We start from the raw sequence: 19,877 nt of genomic DNA, 5'->3' as shown, positions 1-19,877 counted from the left end.
GTAATTTGGTTTTCTTCTTTCTTTTTTTTTACCAGATTAACCAAAGGTTTATCAATTTTATTAGTTTTTTCATAAAACCAACTATTGGTTTTATTTATTAATTCAATAGTTTTCTTTATTTCAATTTTATTAATCTCTCCTTTGGTTTTCAGTATTTCTAATTTGGTATTTACTTGGGGATTTTCAATTTGTTCTTTTTCTAGCTTTTTCAACTGCAAGCCTAAGTCATTGATCTCCTCTTTCTCTATTTTATTTATGTAAGCATTCAGAGATATAAAACTTCCCCTAATAACTGCTTTTGCAGTGTCCCATAAGTTTTGGTATGTTGTCTCACTATTGTCATTCTCTTGAATGAAGTTGTTGATTGTTTCTATGATTTCTTCTTTAACCCAATCCTTCTTTAGAATTAGATTATTTAGTTTCCAATTGATTTTTGGTTTCTCTTTCCACGGCCTTTTATTACATGTAATTTTTATTGCATTATGATCTGAAAAGGATGCATTGATTATCTCTACCTTTCTGCACTGGATTGTGAGATTTTTATGTCCTAGTACATGGTCAATTTTTGTAAATGTTCCATGTACCGCTGAGAAAAAGGTATATTCCTTTCTATTCCCATTTAATTTTCTCCAAAGATCTATCATATCTACTTTATCCAGAGTTTTATTTACCTCCTTAACCTCTTTCTTGTTTATTTTGAGGTTGGATTTATCTAGTTCAGAGAGGGGGAGGTTGAGGTCCCCCACTAGTATAGTTTTGCTATCAATTTCTTCCTTCAACTCCCCCAACCTCTCCTCTAAGAATCTGGATGCTATACCACTTGGAGCATACATGTTTAGTAATGATATTGCTTCATTGTCTATGGTGCCTTTTAGTAGGATATAGTTTCCATCCTTATCCCTTTTGATTAGATCTATTTCTGCTTTTGCTTTGTCTGAGATTAGGATTGCTACTCCTGCCTTTCTTACATGAGCTGAGGCACAATATATTCTGCTCCATCCTTTGACCTTTATCCTATGTGTATCCCCCCGTTTCAAATGTGTTTCTTGTAAGCAGCATATTGTTGGATTATGGCTTTTAATCCATTCTGCTATCCGTCTCCGTTTTATGGGAGAGTTCATCCCATTCACATTCACAGTTATGATTACAATCTGTGTATTTCCCTCCACCCTCTTTCCCACCATTTGTGCTTTTAACTCTCCCGTCTCCCTTCCCCTCCTCAATAGTATTCACTTTTCTCCCCCTCCTCCTGCAGCCTTCCCCTCCTTCTTTTAGCCCCCCTCCCTTTTAGTCCCCTTTACTCTTATTGCTTCTTTCCTCCCTTTTAGCCACCCTCCCCTTTCTTCCCCCTTCCCCTCCTACTACCTATAGAGCTAGTTAGGATTATCTGCTTAAGATTATTGTTCCCTCCTTTGAACAAATCAGATGAGAGTACCTCTCAAACAATGCTCATCTCCCTCCCCTCCTTCCCTCTACTATAGTTTTGTACTTCTTCCTGTGATATAATTTGCCATTTTCTGCTTCCCCCTTTCCACACCTCCTATTACATTCCCTTCTCATACTTAAATCATATTTTTGACATGACATCATTTACTTTATGCCCGTTCCCTCTACATATATCCCTTTTATCATAATAGCTGCACAGTTCTCAAGATTAACAGGTATCATCTTCCCTTATAGGGAGGTAAACAGATTGCCCTAATTGAGTTGCAAGTTTTTGTTTTTGTTTTTTCCCCCTCTGTTTACCTTTTTATGATTCTCTGGAGACCTGCATTTGAAGATCAAATTGTCTATTGAGTTCTGGTGTTTTAGTCAGGAAGCTCTGGAAATCCCTTATTTCGTTGAATGACTTTCTCCTTGCCTGAAATGTTATGCTGAACTTTGCTGGGTAGTTGATCCTTGGTTGGAGTCCCAACTCCTTTGCCTTACGGAATATTGGGTTCCAATTCTTTCGATCTTTTAATGTAGAAGCTGCAAGGTCCTGTGTGATCCTGACTGTGTGACCTTGATATTTAAATTGTTTCTTTCTGGCTGCTTGTAGTATTTTCTCCTTCGCTTGATAGCTCTGGAATTTGGCAACTATATTTCTTGGGGTTTTGAGTTTGGGATCCCTTTCCGGTGGGGAACGGTGGATTCTTTCGATGACTATTTTGCCCTCTGAGTCTAGTACTTCTGGGCAGTTTTCCTTGATGATTTCCTGGAAGATGTTGTCCAGACTCTTTTCTTCATCATGGGTTTCTGGCAGGCCAATAATTCTTAGATTTTCTCTCCTGGATCTATTTTCCAGGTCAGTTGTTTTTCCAATTAAATATTTTAGATTTTCTTCTATCTTTTCATTCTTTAGATTTTGTTTGACTGATTCTTGTTGCCTCATTGAGTCATTAGTTTCTACTTGCCCAATTCTAATCTTGATCGTATTGTTTTCTTCAGTTAGCTTTCGCATCTCCTTTTCCATCTGGCCAATTTTTCCCTTTAAGGAGCTATTTTCTCCATTTAATTTTTGTACTTCTTTTTCCATTCGACCAATTTTCCCAGTTAGGTTTTGGGTTTCCTTTTCCATCTGATCAATTTTCCCTATTAGGTTTTGAGTTTCCTTTTCCGTTTGATTAACTCTTCCTTTTAGGGAATTATTCTCTCCAGTTAATTTTTGAACTTCCTTTTCCATTTCTTCAATTTTCTTTTTCAGATTGATGTTCTCATCAGTGAATTCTTTTTTTATAGTTTTAAAATCATTGGCCAGTTTTTCTTTTATATCCTTCTTCAGACGTTCCAGGTAATCTAGTTGTGATTGCGAGAAATTCATAGTCCCATCTGAGGTTTCAGATGGAAGTACAGTCTCAGCTCTGACCTCTTTGGTGTTTGTGTTTTGGTCCTTATCCCCATAGAAAGATTCTATGGTTTTTTCACTTTTCGTCTGCTTTTTCCTATTCATGATGTTGGCTGAGTGTTGTAGCTTTTGGTTCTTTCAGTCAGAAGATACAGATCTTTTAAGTTGAGTTGATGTTTGTCTAGGCTAAAAGCAGGCTTTTTTTGTTGTTGTTGTTGTTGTTGTTGTTGTTGTTTCCCAGATCAACCCTGGGGTTAGCTTGATAGGTGTGTGGGAGGTGTGGTCTGGTCTCAGGATATCTCCTCAGCTGGCCTGAGGCAAAGGCAAGGTCCGGGGATGGTGATCCCAGCTTCCCTATTGTCTTCCCTTTCCCCTGGAGGGCTGGGGCACGCCTAGAGGCTAATGCGTGTTCCCGCCCCTCCTGGGGCTCGTGTCCTGGGCTGAGGCTTGCTTGGGTCTCAGTGCGAATTTTCTCTGCCCTGGGTCATCTGTCCCTCCAGATAGCCTCCACCACGGTGGGAAGAATCCCCCTTTGCCACTTTTCCAGCCTCTGGTGTTATGAGACCACCCGCCCCCTTCTGCTGTTCCCACTGATCCAGGATTAATCTGGGGAAGAATTTTATGGTTCCCTCACGGTCATCGGGGGGGAGGGGAGAGCACTTACTGATCACTCCAGCATCCCAGCTCCTGGATGTTCAAGTAGTGACCCACTCAAGAGTTCTTAAGAACTTGCAACTTTAGAAGGGTACAGGGAAAGTTTATACAGGATATTCTAAAATGTCACTTGTGCCTAATATGCTAACTAGGTGTTTTGGGGTAGGATTAAGGAGTGGTTAAGGAGTAGTAAATTCTTAAAGGAACATATAGTTTTGGTATCTATTCCACAGGTATTTTACCCAAAATTCACTGGGGAAATAGCTTAAGGAGGGGCTACCTGAAGGTGTGGTTTTAGGCTGAAACATCACTAAGTCAACTAGAGGTTAGGACTACCTCAGAAATACCAGGTTGCTCTCATCAATATCTTGCTAGGCAAGATAAATGTAAAGGAGTATAGGTATGTCTAAGTCTAGGATACATATGATTGGTCAATGAGTAGTAAACATTGTTATGACCAGTGTACAACATGTTCAGTCAGTTCAGACTAATGAGTTCTGTAGGTGCAACTGGCTACCATCCAGGAAGGGAGATAACAGTTGTTACTAGGGCAGGCTGTGTCCTTGGACTGGAGAGAAACTGCCTGGGTTAGTGTTTTGAGACTAGGGAGAAATGTGATTTTAGGATTGGGACTCAAGTACATGCACCCAAGTACCCCATCACTTTAGCTAAATTGGACTTCTGCCCTGGATCTTAGTCTGTCCTCTTCTGGCTCCATACATATATAACTCAAGGCTCCATGACATTTCTGAAATAGAACATACTACCTTTACTCTTCCTTTAACACTCTGTGCCAACCCTTACTTCTTCTAATACTCTATATGATATTTTCTGTTCAATTATCACAATATTCTAATTTGTATTTTATTAAAAAATATATTTTTCTCTTGTGGAAGAAAAACTTCATACTCTGATTTTTTAAAGCTTATTTAGCTAATATTTGCCAGAAGACATGTATGTATACTTGCTATGCATACATACCTACAACGCTGCCTCATTTAAATCCAATTCTCTTGCATGCCATTTGTCAGTAGGACGAATGCCAGCATACATACATATGCATATATATATATATATATATATATATATATATATATATATATATATATATATATATATATATATATATAAATATATGTGTGTGTGTGTATACCTATCATATATGTATATATATATGATATACTTACACACTTATGTATACACACATATAGTAATGCTCACAAATGTTGTTTGTAGGAAGATACAAAGGAGCAGAATTCCTTCCTGCTATCTGAAATCCTATCTCACCCACCCAAGGGCTTATGGCATTTTACTACATTCAAGAAAGTAAAAGACAGAGTCCTCCAGCATGAGAAAGCCAGGCACCAGGTCTCTGGACTAGGTTTGATTTACCAAATAGGAGTAAAATAATGCTAATATCACCAGTGTATTATTGGAAGAATAGCTGTATTCCTGGAAAAATAAAGGGTCCCCATCTCTAGACTAAACAAAGAGTCATCTTCCTTCATCGAGTTCAGGATAAACTAAGGTAATCATCTTTTCCTTAACAAAAGGATTCTCCCTCTTCAAACATTCTCATTTAAATTTAGTCAAAGGTGAACTCTGGACACTCCTCTTTCTACATTAGTTATAATCATTTCTTATTCTTATTCTGGATACTACCCTAATCTGTTTCTGGAAATGGAGAATCAGAATTCCTCCTTGGGTCAGATTAAGTCCAGATTCAAGGAAAACTGATAAGATTTTTCATTTGGTGATTGGAAGGACTTCAGACTATAGCATTAAGAAAACATTATTTCTTAATATTTCCAAATAAAAGAAACATATCATAATGTGTGTATATCCCTAGGGTATAACACCATTCTTTGCTCATAAAAAATAATAATAATTCCTCCTTGAATTGAATCAAATTGACTGTAACATTAGGTCAAGGATTAATCAGTCAAGTGACCTTAGTTTCATTTTCCCACTCTGGAATTCTTCATAAAATATTCATGAACAAAGAGAATAAAACTGGAAACCTGCTTTAAAGTGGAGATCTAAGATAAAGGCCATATAGCTTTCCTATTAATGTGTAATGGGGGAAAATGTAGTAACCAAGAGATCAATGTTTGGCATAGGTCTATTCAACAAATACACTTTTTCAGTGCCAGCTATGCTCAGGATACACTCCAGGAATATAAAAATAGTTGGCACAATTTATACTCTCTAGGAATTTGCAATCTAACTGTAGGCAAGGAGTTGGAGAAGATGAAGTACGTATTAAAAAGGTGAATTTTGTAAGTGAAAAGGAAAGATTCAAGTACAGTCATAAGAAATTTGAGTAGGGAGGGATCACTTTCAGTGGGGGTAGTGAAATAATATTTAGCTAATGTTAGTTTATATACATACATGGGGAGAAATGCACACATAGACTTAAAAAGACCTGGGCACTGGTGAAACTATATTAATGACTGTGGTTCAGTAAACCCTTAGAAAACAGAGCCCTTCTCCCTTTATTGTCACCTTTTTGGGCTTACTCAGACTTAAGAATAAAGTTTTCCCTCACCGAGAGAAATTACCAACAATTTTTCTGTGGTTTCTTACTTACTACAACAAGTATCGACAACGCTTGGGGACATAGCAGCTATTTTAATTGATGGGAATCAATTAGATACTCTGTAAGGGCTCTAACAGATTCAGTTTTTGATGATCTATATTTGGCAAACTAAGGACTTCAATTTTTTGGGGAAATATATAAGGCCAACCAGAAAGCATGATTCTGTTGCGTTTTAGGATTGCTGGGAATTGGTATCTAGCTACCTTTCTTTGTCTTGTAATTAAAAAGTTGATTTTTGAACCAATATATGCAATTTTCAGTTTTGCCCTCTAACGTTTACCTAGATTTGAGTAATCTGATAATTTGACAAGCATACAATTGATGAATTCATCCAAATAAATTATAAAAACCATTAAACATCACAGGGCTCAAGACATCTCTGTGGAAGCCTACTTGAGATCTGCCGACAAGCTGATATCAAGTCATTAATGGCATCTCTTTGAGTTTAGCCATTAAAACATCTCTGAAGGCACTTAAATATCTTTTTGCCCACATCACTCCATCTTGCACACAGGAATAGCAAGAAAACAAAATATCATATGCTACGATGAAATCTAGGTTAACTATGTCTGTAAGAGCATTTCTCTGATCAAGAAGTTAAATGGTTCCCCCTCATTCCTGCTTTTTTTTTTTTTACTGTTTTTTCCCAGACCTGTGATTTCATTGTTTTTGTTGTTTTGTTATGTTTTTTGTGGGGGTTCTCCTTAGGAAATGTTTTCTACCAACACAGATTGGCATCTATCCTGTAATTTTATTGCTTTAGGAAGATACATAGGGTACTGGCAGATTAAATGATCTCTTAAATTAAATTAGATTCCCTGGTTAAATAAAATTTTTTTTGATCAAATATCCCATTTCCCTACAGAAGGACTTGAGCCCAAGTCTCCCTGACTCAGAGACCATTTCTCCATTCCTAGCTCTGTTTCTGTCTCATTACCACTATCTTTATCTTATCATGCTCCTTCTTCCCCTTCTTCCTCAGAATTGTTTTTGCTTTTTTCTTCAGAATTTCATCCTTGGTAACTTCTAATATTTCCTTAATTGGCTTCCCTTATAGAATCTTATTGATTATAAACTAGTTTAATGTTCTGTCAAAAAAAATAACACGAACTTCTAGTGTGACCTACTCTTAGTGAAGACATATTGGCATTGTGTGATCCTTAATATATTTTCTATATGATCATGGAACATTTCTTTCATCATACATGTAGAATTTTGCGATGACCAGACATGTTTCCTTTTGGAGCATATAGAATTTAGAAAAGTTAAGTGTCAGTGCCATTGTATCTTTATTTCATGTGTTTGCTGTCTTAGAGCAAATTCAATCTCTTTTTGTTTATTGCTAAATGCTTTACGACTCCCTCATTTTGTCCTGACATCAAAACTGAACTAAGAGACGACTAGCATTAGAGTAAAAGGTGATATATCTCTCTGATTATATCATTTATGTTATTTCTCACGTACAAATCTTTGTTAGGACTATGTTGTAACCTACTTACATTCCCCATGACAAATACTTCTACTTTTGGATTCATTTTTTATAATTGCCTCAAGCCCTAGAATATCACAAGATTTTTAATATGAGATACAGAATCACACAGAAGAGTTTATCTTAATTATCCACATTTGGAATAAATGATTCAGTGAATACAGAATATCTATTGTCAAAACTATATTTTATATTGTTCATTAGACAGTACCCAGAACTGGACCTTCAGTACATATAGCTTAGATAGCAATTAGACTGAAATTGAACAGAAGGAAGTAATTGTGTGGTTTGATAGCAATGTGGTACCATGGATAGAGTGCCAGACCTAAAGTCAGGAAGACCTGAGTTCAAATCTCATCTCAGACACTTAGTAGATGTGCCACTATGGGGAAGTCACTTAACTCCTGTCTGTCTCATTTTCCTCATCTATAAAATGGGAGCTGTAATACCTCAAATTAGATAATAATTGGAAAGCACTTAGCATAGTGCCTGGCGCATAGTAAGAGATTTTGTTTTAATAAATTATGTAATACTTTTGATGATCCCCATTTTTTTCTTATGAAACAAAAGTTTGACTTTGTTAACAACCATAATTTTCTAGTAATGTCTTCTAATTGTTCCTCATACATATAGTTATACTTTTTTACCTGTGCATTAGCTTACCTTCTCTCCCTTGCACAAAATGTGTTCTCATAGCTTCTCCAGATTTTAGGTCTCTTATTTCCTTCAAAATTCTACTGAAACAATAACTTCTGCATGAAGCCTTCCATGCTCTTCCCAGCTTATAGTGCCTCCCATTTACCTCAGATTTCATTTAATTTTATATAAACTTATTTATTTACATGTTGTCTCCCTCAAGAGAATACAAGCTCCTTGAGTACAGACACTGCTTCACTTATATTTTTGTAACCCCAGTGCTTAACACAGTACCTTGCACAGTAGATATATGCCTGCTAATTGATCAATAACAATCAGGTTATAACACTCTCTGCACTGTCACTTATTGTCTAGAAATGGTGAAAGAGAGAGACTACACTTTGCACGGTCACTTTCTGTCTTGGATTTGAAAACCCTTCAGAACTCAAACAAGGGGTCAGAACTTCAAATTTGTTATTATTGTTTTTGATTTGTTTTAGTCATGTCTGACTCTTCATGACCCTATTTGGGGTTTTCTTGATAATGCTACTAGAGTGTTTGAGATTTCTTTCTCCAGCCTATTTTACAGATGATGAAACTGAGGTAAATTGGATTAAGTGACTTGCCCAAGGCCACATAGCTACTAAGTGTCTGGGGCCATATTTGAACTCAGGAAGGTGACTCTGGGAGTTGTACTCTACCCACCATGCCATCTAGCTTCTATGAGTTCCAGGTGTAAGTAGGATTTTGTTATCCTTTATTGAATTTAATTTCCCAGGCTCCCTTGCCATAACAATCTTTAGGTATTAGTGCTAGATAATAATTCTCACAATCATGATTGAAAATAGTTCCCATGCTTGCTTGGTGAGATATAGGGGTAACATAATGTGATTTTTATTACATTTGGGCTGAATGATGATATTGCTAAAATTAATCAGTGGCTATTGATGGTAAGATGCCTTCTCTGTCTGTTGACCCATAATACAAGTAGGCACTGGCCAGTCAGTGGGGAATTCCATAGGGAACCCACAGGGCAATCTGTGCGTGCCTCAGTCAGCCCTCATTGAGGCTTCAGAGGATTTAGGCGAGTGTACAAGCTGTGCCTGTCTCAACTGATCCCACCAAGACATAGGGCTAGTTGTCCCCACTTCTTGCTGGTCTCTGCAAGAAGGGTGATTAGGGAATGCTGCAGCAGCTGGTTCTCCTAGCGACCATTTGAAAAGACTAGACTAGAATAAATCTGATTATTAACCCTCCAAAGTCTGTCTGACCAGATCAAGAGCAAACCTGATAGAGGCTGAAATGCAAAAACTCCAGTGCCCCCTGTGTGTTACCTGTGAAACCCCCCAAAATTCCTTGTAAAATGGTAACCTGTAGGAGAACCAACCAGGTTCATTATCTTGAATATGTTAGAAGCTTATATAAGTCCTATTAAAATGGTCTTACCACCTCTTTTTTTTTTTTTCTGAACTGCCCTTAGATATGCCACCTAGAGACTCATATAGGTTGCTAAGTAGTTATTATCAACCAGGGTTGCCTTGGCTGGTGAAGTTCAAGCCAGGATCACTACCTGGCTGAAGAGATCCTCCTCATTCTGTTGGCAATATTCAGACAGCAGTAACCCAATAGTTGAAACTGAGAGTCCCTTGGTTTGCACTGTTTTTCCAAATAAAGATCCCCAGAAAATATTTGCCTACCATAGTCACTGTTGTAGCTAGAAGAAGGCATAACTTATAGATAGACTAACCCTATAATTTGTTGGTACTCCCATAATGTCAAGAACCTTCAATGAAAACTCCTCTCTGAAGGATTCACAAAATGATTTGAACAGTTTGAGAAGTCATGGGTGAATTATGAAGTGCATAGCAGTGGATTGGTTGAATTATTGAGGGTTTGATGTAAGAATTACTAAGTAATCCACTGTGTGTTTTCCCTACTTTTAGCTACTGCAATTCTTATCTCTCTTGCTGGTAACCTGCTTTTCTAATTTTTTTTTTGCTGTCAGGTCCTAATAGGTAAGTAAAATTGGCACGTGACAAGTCATTAGCTAGAAACACAACAACTAACTGATCTATACTAGCAATAATTATCTTCTTGATGAGGATTTGAATATTATTAGCACATGTTTTTAAGAAAAAGAGAAAATGAACCAGGTAGTTCTATAAATGAGTCACTTCACAGGCTCTCACAGCAATATTCAATAATCCCAACTCCACAGTCGTTAAAACAGGCACATTTATTATTTGATTGACAAAGGATTTGAATTTCTTTAAACATGATGAGCTATAAATGAATGAGTTTCCTACATTGTAACATTTTGCTCTATACATAGATATGAATAAATGAACAAATTAAGAGCAATTTTCTGTAAATCCAGAAGCAAATGCAATTAGTTTTGACACAATTTATATACAGATGTCAGATTGTAGTGTACGCTGTCACAAGATGTTCCTAATACACTTGAAACTGATATGATTCTTCCTCATATTATAATTGACTTATGGCTGTCCATTCTGAAGGTCTTAAAAATATAAGGGTGTGAAATAAATACATATTTACAAACATGCATGTATGTATGTATAAATATACATACACCCCCACATGTGTATTACATACATATATGTATTATGTACATTTTGGTGGTTGAATTTTTCTCCACAAATTAATAAACAGTAATGCCACAGTTCATTAAAAGAAACAAAACAAACTAAGGTCTGTTAGGTTAAATTTATCTGCATTATTCTAGTGACACTGTCATTTGTATCCATTGACATAAAGTTCAAACATGTTTTGCTACACCCCAATAGATACTGTCTGACTCATTGATTTGGAACATGAAAAGACATTCAATGATTCGGAAACGACAGCAACTAAACTCAGCTAGAGATGGAATAAATAATTACCCAGAAGAAAGTCTTTGATGAGTAAAATTTATAGGATGAGGACAACAAACTTCTGTTAGAACCATCAGATTATACATTTTGAGCAAGAAAGAACTTAAGAGGACATCTAGTTCAACCTCCTCATTTTACAAATGAAGAAACTGAGGTCTGAGAGAAATGATTTGCCCAAGGTCCAAGGTAACACAGTGTGAAGAAGAGTTGGAATTTGAATCCTCTGCCATGAAATCCAGCACTATTTCTATGGCATCAAATCAACCAGGATTTTAAAAATAATCATAAAAATTTAAAATATGACTTCTTGTGGATAGAATTTATGAACTGAATTCTTCTTTATAATAAATTATGCAAAGTAGCAGTGAGGAGACAGTGATATGATTAACTGCAGGATTTCCCAAAAATCTGATGGCATTGATGCAGTTAACACCAGTATCTTTATAATGGTTTCCTGAAGTAATAAGATAGCATAAAATCCACAAAACTAGAAGTGTTCCTGTAAAACCTTTTACAAAAAATATGAAGTTTCTTTCTTCCAATCTGGGTACCAGCTGATTAATGAAAAGACCCTTTTTTTCTTTAATTTCTGATATCTTTTCACTACTCTTGATGAAAGTAGATACTTAGGTTTTTAATTCCTTAAAACTCCTTAGGCAAGTATTAACTCTCCAGAGAATGTCATGATAATCTTCTATTCTCATTGTGTCTTTCTTCCAGGGAACTTGAAGTGTTTTATATATTTTCTTACTTTGATCTCCCCATTATTCTTGCAAGATAGATGGTGTTTTATTCACATTTAAAAATAGTTAAGGAACTAGCTTAATAGAAAGCAAATTCGAGATTGAGTCTGGACAAGAATACAGACTTTGTCAGCCCCATATGGACTACATTATACATTTTTAAAAGTAGTAAAAATTAAAGAAAAATAACAGATCTTGAAGAAAAAGGATTATCATGGTCATAATTCCTGCTTTAGAAATTACAATAGCTGCCAATTATATAGTACCTTAAGGTTTGCAAATTGGATAACTTAGATAATTTAATTAAATTAAATTAATTAATTTGATTTTATTTAATTTAGATAACTTTTCTCATTGATCCTCACAATAACCCATCAGACAATTACCATAGGTTTTATCCTCATTTTACAGATAATGAAATTGATTCTCAGAGAGATGAAGAGACTTATCCATCCCCGCTCAACTTATAAATGTCAGAGTAAAGATTTGAACCTAGGCCTTCCTAACTTCAAGTGCAGTACAATTTCCATGACACTACAGGAGAAGTTTATATGCAAGTATGTGTCATTAACTCTAACCGCAGACTGATGAAGTGCATGGAACCCTCCTCAAAATGTTTTATGTGTATAAAATACACTTAAGTAAACCAACAATGATGTAATACAATTATCAAAATAAAACAGAGACAAAAAATACATTCTCTGACTATTGGTTAAGAACCTCTGCATTACAGTGTTAAAATCCATGATGCTCAAGGTCCAGTTCATATGCCATCTCCTTGAATCCTTCATCTTCTTTTCTTCTTTTCACTAAAGCTGTAGTTTGCAACATTTTGTGCCTTTTAATATATTAATCATGATCTATTGTGTTACAATGATCTCTATGCAGGTACTATATGTTTCTTTTCTCTGTTTCCCACTTTCACTCCCACTAGATGTCCTTGAAATATGTGACTGTTTTTTTAACTCCCCTATTTCTTAGCATAGTGACTTTTTACTGTTTTTTGAATAGATAAATGCTCTATGTGAGGAATCCTAATTTTAAAAGTAGGGTTTAAATCTACAAGCTTGAAGAAAGTTTGAAAACATCTGCCATTGGATAATCTTCAATTTACTGATTTGTGGAAATAGGGCAATGGAAACTAAACCTATGTGCCCCTACTTGGCCATTAAATTGATATTCAATTTACTTCCTTTGACCTCAATTTATTCATCTGTAAAATGACCTCAAAATCCCCTTTCAATTCTAATATTCTATGCTCAGGTGATGTGGGGGAGTTGTTTGCCTTTCCTTAGCCTCAATTTGCTCATCTGGAAAAATGAAGGGTTAGACCATTTCAGGACTAGATTTAAAAACCTATCAATGATTCCCCATGTTTAAATCATGCACATTATAAAAGTACGTTATAAAGTACTTTTGAAAGAACAATCCCATGATAGATATAATTTAAATACTATGATTCCCATTTAACAGATGAGGAAAAGAAAGTTCAGAGAGATTAAGTGATTTGCCCATATTGGGAGATTGTGACAAAGCGAGTTGTAATTCTGGTTTTCTTGATTTCAAATTCAGTGCTCTTTTCACTCTACTAGATTGTCTCAAATAAAATCTTTATCTCTATTTGCATCGTATAATGTATTTCAGAATTCCATACTTCCTTAGCCTATTAACTATTGCTGATGCATTTTGACCAAATATACATATTGAATTTCAATGAATAAATAAGTACCATGGGAGATGTATGTGTTTTAAATTCTAAGCAGTTGAGAGAGTATCATCTTAAAATGTTTATTGAGATTTTGATGATGGTTTTACTGACAAACTATATTTTTGATGCCACATCACTGATAATCAAAGATATATTCATTTTTAACAGGATTTAAAGATTTATTCTATATTGAATAGTGATAGAACTTCTCAAAAATCTTAATGATATTACATAGTATTACAGACATATAGATTGATGATGGACAAAAATAGGTAGATGGATGGATCTATAGACATAAATTGATAGAAAGAGATATCATTGCTAAGAGCAGGGGACAGAAATTTACAAGGAAGAAAACCAGACCTTAACATCAAGGATGTTACATTGAAATGGGGAGAGAGATTACACAAAGTAGAATTAAAAATATAAAGTTGAAGAAGGTGAGCACAGGGTGAGGGTAAGGTGGGGGCTGAAGTGAAGGGATATCCAGGAAGTATGGGGTTAATTACTGGCAAGATGGGGGCTAAAGGAATCAGATGGCAGAGTCCAAGGTTTCATGAGAGTCAGAATGGAAAGTAAGGATGATGGCCAGAACATAGGCAGCATGGTTGATATGGACAGGCAATGGTATGTATGTTATTATCCCAGAATTATAGAACTTCAGAATTTAAGACTTGAGAAATTGTCTAGTCCAATGCTTCCTTGTAGCATGAATTTTCTACTACATGCTTTACACATATGTACTATGTACATACACATAATGTATTCATATATGCATACATATTTATGTGTATGTATATGTATATCTTTTTCCTCAGAATCAAAAAAATCAGGACACTCACAAAAGCAGAATTCCAACCTTTCTTACACATACTCTATTTTCATATGATACAAATTAAAAATAAAGAAGGTGCTATCAGAGATTTGTTGGACTTGGAGGAAGGATAGGGAGACAACTTGTAAGGGTATGGTACAGATTATATTCATTCTGTATTTTCTATAGCTATAGTGCTGTACAATTAGATAAAAAGATTTTCTAAATTTTTATAATCATACATTTGAACACTTACTTTATACAAGGCATTATAAGGTACCAAAGCACCTTTAGAGTCATTTCAAAAAGATTATGTTCAGTTCATTTCAGGTGGGAAAGTGTAATTTACTGTAATCTTTTTTCCCCCTCACATTTGGAGAATATTCAATTAGCCAGCACTAATAAACTCTTCTGAATAAATGTGAGTTTGGGGTATATGTATGCATGCGAGAGAAAATTTGAGAGAGAAAAGGTGTCACAGTTGATTTGGATATGGCAGATATTATTGAAATTAGTCAAAATTAAAAACAGGAAAAGTAGCCCATTATAGTCCTGGAAGCTGTGGGTTCTATGAAAAATAGATTTTCTATTCAGTAATGTTTCTGTTTAAAATTGAAAGTTTACTTTCACCTCCCTTTTTTATTTAAACAAAACAAGAATCCTCCTTCTATTTGCTCCTCATGTAAATACATTAAATCTCTATGGAATCCAGTCATCTATAAAAATACATATTATTTTTATTTTCAGTGGATTTGACCATTTTCTGTAGCTCTGATAGAATTGGATTGCAAGTGAGAAATGGATTACATCCTACAGTAAGCATTTTGTTAAATTTAAACATTCACGGACTTTTGAAGTGTGTATATATAGGCCACAGAGAAAGGAAGGAAGGAAAGAAAGACCTGTGTGCAACGTATGCTACTAATGGTAAAAGTTCAGTTTACTAATGATAGATTGGTAGATGTTTCACTCGTTTGAAAAGATTTAAAACAAGGCCACAAGTCCTTCTTTAAATCTTAGCTCCAGCATTTATATAGCATTCTATCATGGATTAAATGAATCAGTTTACTTCTTCAGTCTGTTTTCTCCTCTGTAATTATTTAACCCACAGGATTGTTGTGCGGGAGAAATACTTCATAAACCTATAAGTAGCATCAATAAATTTTGGATTGCTTTTCTCATTCTTCAAAATTGGAAAATCATTTTATCCAGGAACCTGCTGGAGCCAGTTCTAACTGGCTTGAGAGAGACAAGTGAAAAAGTTTCCTTGTGAGTATTTACACTTCAGAAATGGAAAATATCCACAAATTAGTTATGGATTGGTTGATTACTCTGATTATCTAGATTTAAGAAAGCTTTAATAAAACTGAAAAGTGTTTGTTCACACAATTTTATTTTTCTGGAGAACCTGATTTTAAAGCATTTATTTAACAGTACACCCCTGGTTGTACCCCTTTAGGGCAATTAATACTAAGGGAATTAGACAGGAGAGGGAGATGAAGTAAAAGAAGGTAAAGGAGAGGGACAGGGATGGTTTGGAAATGAAAGAAGAAAACAGTAGAATTAATTGTTGTTCTATAGGCAACTAGGAATGAGAAACCTTTGCAATTTGAATTTGTATTTTATTTGGAAGACTGGGACATCTTCATCCTAAATTGTTTTATGGACCTCTTCATAGCAAACATTTCCCAAACACCGTGGTCAGTTTGGTTATGATATATTATTAAATATAAATTTTAAGAAAAAAATGAAAGAAATTCAGAGCAGAAAAATGACAGTTTTCATCAAAATGAATTTAAATAACATTATTTAATGCTAATTTTATTTTGAACATGAAACATATTGCAGTAAAACATGGGGTGAATTTAATTTCTTTTAAGAGCGTTTGGTTTGGGGAAGGATTGAATTTACCTATTCAGATTATAAACAATATTTTCACCTAATAGTAAGTAAAAAGGTATAATGTGAATTTTAAAGATAGCAGAAATACCTTCATTTTTGATTCACTTGTTATAAGAAAACGTTAGCCTCTACCTTTGCCTTTATTCATACTAGGCATTGATTTCGTTCAATAAATGAGATAAAAATTACCACATTGAACTTCTCTAAATTCTTAAAATAAATTTCTCTAAAATATACTTTTAAGACTATACATATAGAAGAATGTAAAGATTTTAAAAAACACTTTAGAACAGCAATGGTTTGAAATGTGTCCTTTTATCTACATTTCACTAATGGAAGTTAGCTGTAGAAGCTGACCTTTCTTTCCAAAAGGAAAATGCATTAGACCATACCATAAACCATGTCCAGTCTAAGGGTAAGGAGGGATGCCAAATTCTTCTAAAGAGAGAGCTAAAGTACCCCCATTATCAGTGTTAACAGGAGTGCCTGTTAATATACATTTAAAGCACTACTTAGAACAATTCCCATTGATTCTTTTAATGATTTTTTAATTGGAAGAAAAATTTGTGACATTAAGTTGGGTGCTTTAAAATATTGTAGATTTTTTTTCCCTGATAGCACACTTTTCAACCTAGAGGATTAAAAATAGAGAAGGTAAAAAACACAACATGACACAACAAGGAGCAAACAAGCAGCCTCATGGTTATCACTGAATATTTCTGGTTGTAGACCTTAAATAAAGATTGACAATTTGCTTAAACATCATTTCAGATTTAAGAAAAATAAAAATAATAAAGATCAGTCACCAGTCCTTGTACAAGGAAAGCCTTCCTCATTTACTAGCTCTCTAATTAACTCTTGAAATTTAAGATCTGACTGCTACTGCTCTAGTATCTATGTTGATAACTTTGGTATATAGAACATTCTCTACTACAAGTGGCCCTAAAAGCTTTAAGAGCTATGAAGAGAACATGAAAGAGAAAAGAAAATTAATGAATTCTTTTTATTTTATTTTTTAATCTAGTTTTTTCACTTTCCTTCAAATGAATTATATTTCTCAATAAATACCCAATAAAAATGAGGAACCACAAACGGCTAAGAAGGATGCCCTCGTGCTTATGAATCTGAAATGTAAATCCCATGCATTCTTATATTGTCTTTCATTAGTATAAAGGGAAGCAATTCGCTGCTCTGTCAGTTCCTGTCCACTTCTCCATGTTTGTATTGTCTCCTGAGTTTTATAACTTACTTTTGCTATGGAAGTGGGCACTCCATTCAGTACGCATGATGGTAAGTGAGTGAGGATAAGGAAAGTTTTAATGATGGTTTACTTTTATTGATGGCAGCTGGGTTTACTTAGGAGGAATCTGGATCTGATCCTTTGATGTACATATATAGATTGTTCAAAGTCTGAGGAAAGCAGTGGAAATGTACTTTTCATTACATTCTTTCTTATAACATTTGTCTCTTTAATTTTACTTCAAAAGAAGTGAAATGGAGCACTAACTGCTAAAAATACTATTTATTTCAGCCATTTCTTGATTAAAACATGAATATCCATGGGCCCTCTAAAGAAAGTACCATGCTACTTGAATATTTACTCATCGGCAAAATTATGTTTTACAAAGAATTTTTGGAACAGATAAAAAATGTATAACTTGGTGCTATTGGCTCCAAAAGAGTCACTAGTGGAGTAAGAATTAGAGTTCTGCTTTCACACTTGTGACTTTAAGACCATGATGTTGTCATTTTAATAGGTTAGTCGGTTTAGTTTTTCTAAGTAGTCTGGCCTTTAACATGCAAGGCATGCAAAAAAGTACTCTAGGACTACATCTCACATGCACACACAGAATTCAACACAAGGCAAATGTCAATTATTAAACTATAAATCTTTGGCTCATGTTCTTATCAAACAAAATTACGTGGACAACCTAGCTAAAAGAGTTCTTCCATCTTGCTCATTCAGTTTATTTAGGCATCCAGAGTAAAATGCAACCACATCCACAGGGCAGATGTGCTCTTCTGAGAGAAGGGAGAGTTGTTTTGTTTTGTTTCCTATGTTCAAGAGGCAATCATAAGTCTTTCTGCTCAATTTTCATTGTGATTTAAGAAAATGAAGAATATACTTCCTCTCAAGCACCTTTATTTTATAGAAACTATTCTGCTTCCTTTCAAAAATCACATCAAATTAGGAAAATAATAACTCATTCAAATGTACCCTGACCAATGAAAGGTAACTTGTTGATTTCCTCTTAATATATGTGAAATTAAAAAAAGAATACTCTATAGTCATTGAAAATAGCCATGCCACAAATAAATACCTGTTTCTCATCTTTTGGTTAATTAAAAAAAGACAACTTTTGGCATTTCTGGTTATTATATAGTCTACAAAACAAAGTACCAGTAATAGTTCCTTGGCTAACTACAACATGGCCAGACATTTGTCCCCAAAACAGACTGAATGATGTTCTCTTATTCCTTTTCTTTCTTTTTGATCTTCCACCTTCTTTGATAGTGGCAGCTCAATTTTCATAAAATCTTATTCTTATAAAGTTCCCATTCTTATCATCTGGTAGAAAAATAATCACTCCAGTGAGTCAAATCTCAAGCAATGGAAGCAGGTCAAGGTTGCTTGATGACTACTACACAAGCACCTGCTCTTCCAATGTTTAAGGAAGCCATCTGTTGAGAGAAGATGAAAAATAATTTAACGTAGGATGCTGGGGCTATTGTAGAAAACTATTGATAGTGATACTTAAAAAGGCTATGGATTAATGAAAGCATTCATGAAGATATTTTCATATTTAAGCTAGAAATAGCACAATACAAATCAAGGTGCCACACTGATTCAAGGAGATAGAAATGGGACTTATGGGATATATCTCCAGAAAAAAATAGACACAGGAGGAGAAAATAGGTGAAAAGAAGTAAAATTGAGTAAGGTTTTATCAATTTAACTGTTTATATTTAAAACATTAAAAATAAATTTATTATCAATTTTCAGTTTTATATGATATGTATTATATAAACAATTTAGGAATGCAGGTGTGTAAAAAATGTTAAGCACACTGATTCACTAAGTGTTAATTTACTGAGAAATCATTAATCACATATCCACCTCTCCCTGGATAAGCAAATATTCCTTTCATTTTTTTGTATAAGACAATTGAGACCTTGCTTAAGGTCTCTGTTTCTAAGCCAATAGAAGTTTTAAAAGTTTATTTGTTCAAATAGAAACATAATATATATTTCAATAAATTTATGAATGCAACTAAGGGATATTTTGCATAAAATATGTTGAAAGATATTTGCAAGTACACCAAAACATATCTCAAGTTGGAATTAAAAATGAAAAAAAGGTTGTGGTAGTAGTGAGGTAGCTGATTACAAGTTTCTTTTAATGTTTTTTTCTTTTAACAATAAACATATTTTCCTGAGTTTTTATTCATATACTTATATATAATGTAGACACATACATATATATATATATACATATATTATAATGTTGGTTTTGTTCATGTGACTTCAAACAAATTTTAAAAAATTTATTCTTTGTTTAAGTTAATTATGTATAAATATGAAATTAATCTGCTTTGGTACCATATTAAATC

The 19,877-nt window shown here is 34.5% G+C and overlaps 1 protein-coding gene across 1 annotated transcript in view; it reads right to left on the bottom strand.

Annotated features, from left to right (window-relative positions):
* Positions 1–9,686: 9,686 nt before the first annotated feature.
* KLHL1 (kelch like family member 1) overlaps positions 9,687–19,877 on the bottom strand; it is a 566,614-nt gene continuing 556,423 nt past the window's right edge. Inside the window, exon 11 of the mRNA XM_072622321.1 lies at positions 9,687–18,948. Within this exon, the coding sequence (XP_072478422.1) occupies positions 18,889–18,948 (60 nt within the window). The 3' untranslated portion in view covers positions 9,687–18,888. The remainder of the gene's footprint in view (positions 18,949–19,877) is intronic.

Source organism: Notamacropus eugenii, chromosome 6, assembly GCF_028372415.1.
Source record: "Notamacropus eugenii isolate mMacEug1 chromosome 6, mMacEug1.pri_v2, whole genome shotgun sequence".
NCBI lineage: Eukaryota > Metazoa > Chordata > Mammalia > Diprotodontia > Macropodidae > Notamacropus > Notamacropus eugenii.
This window is presented reverse-complemented; position numbering and strand designations above follow the sequence as displayed.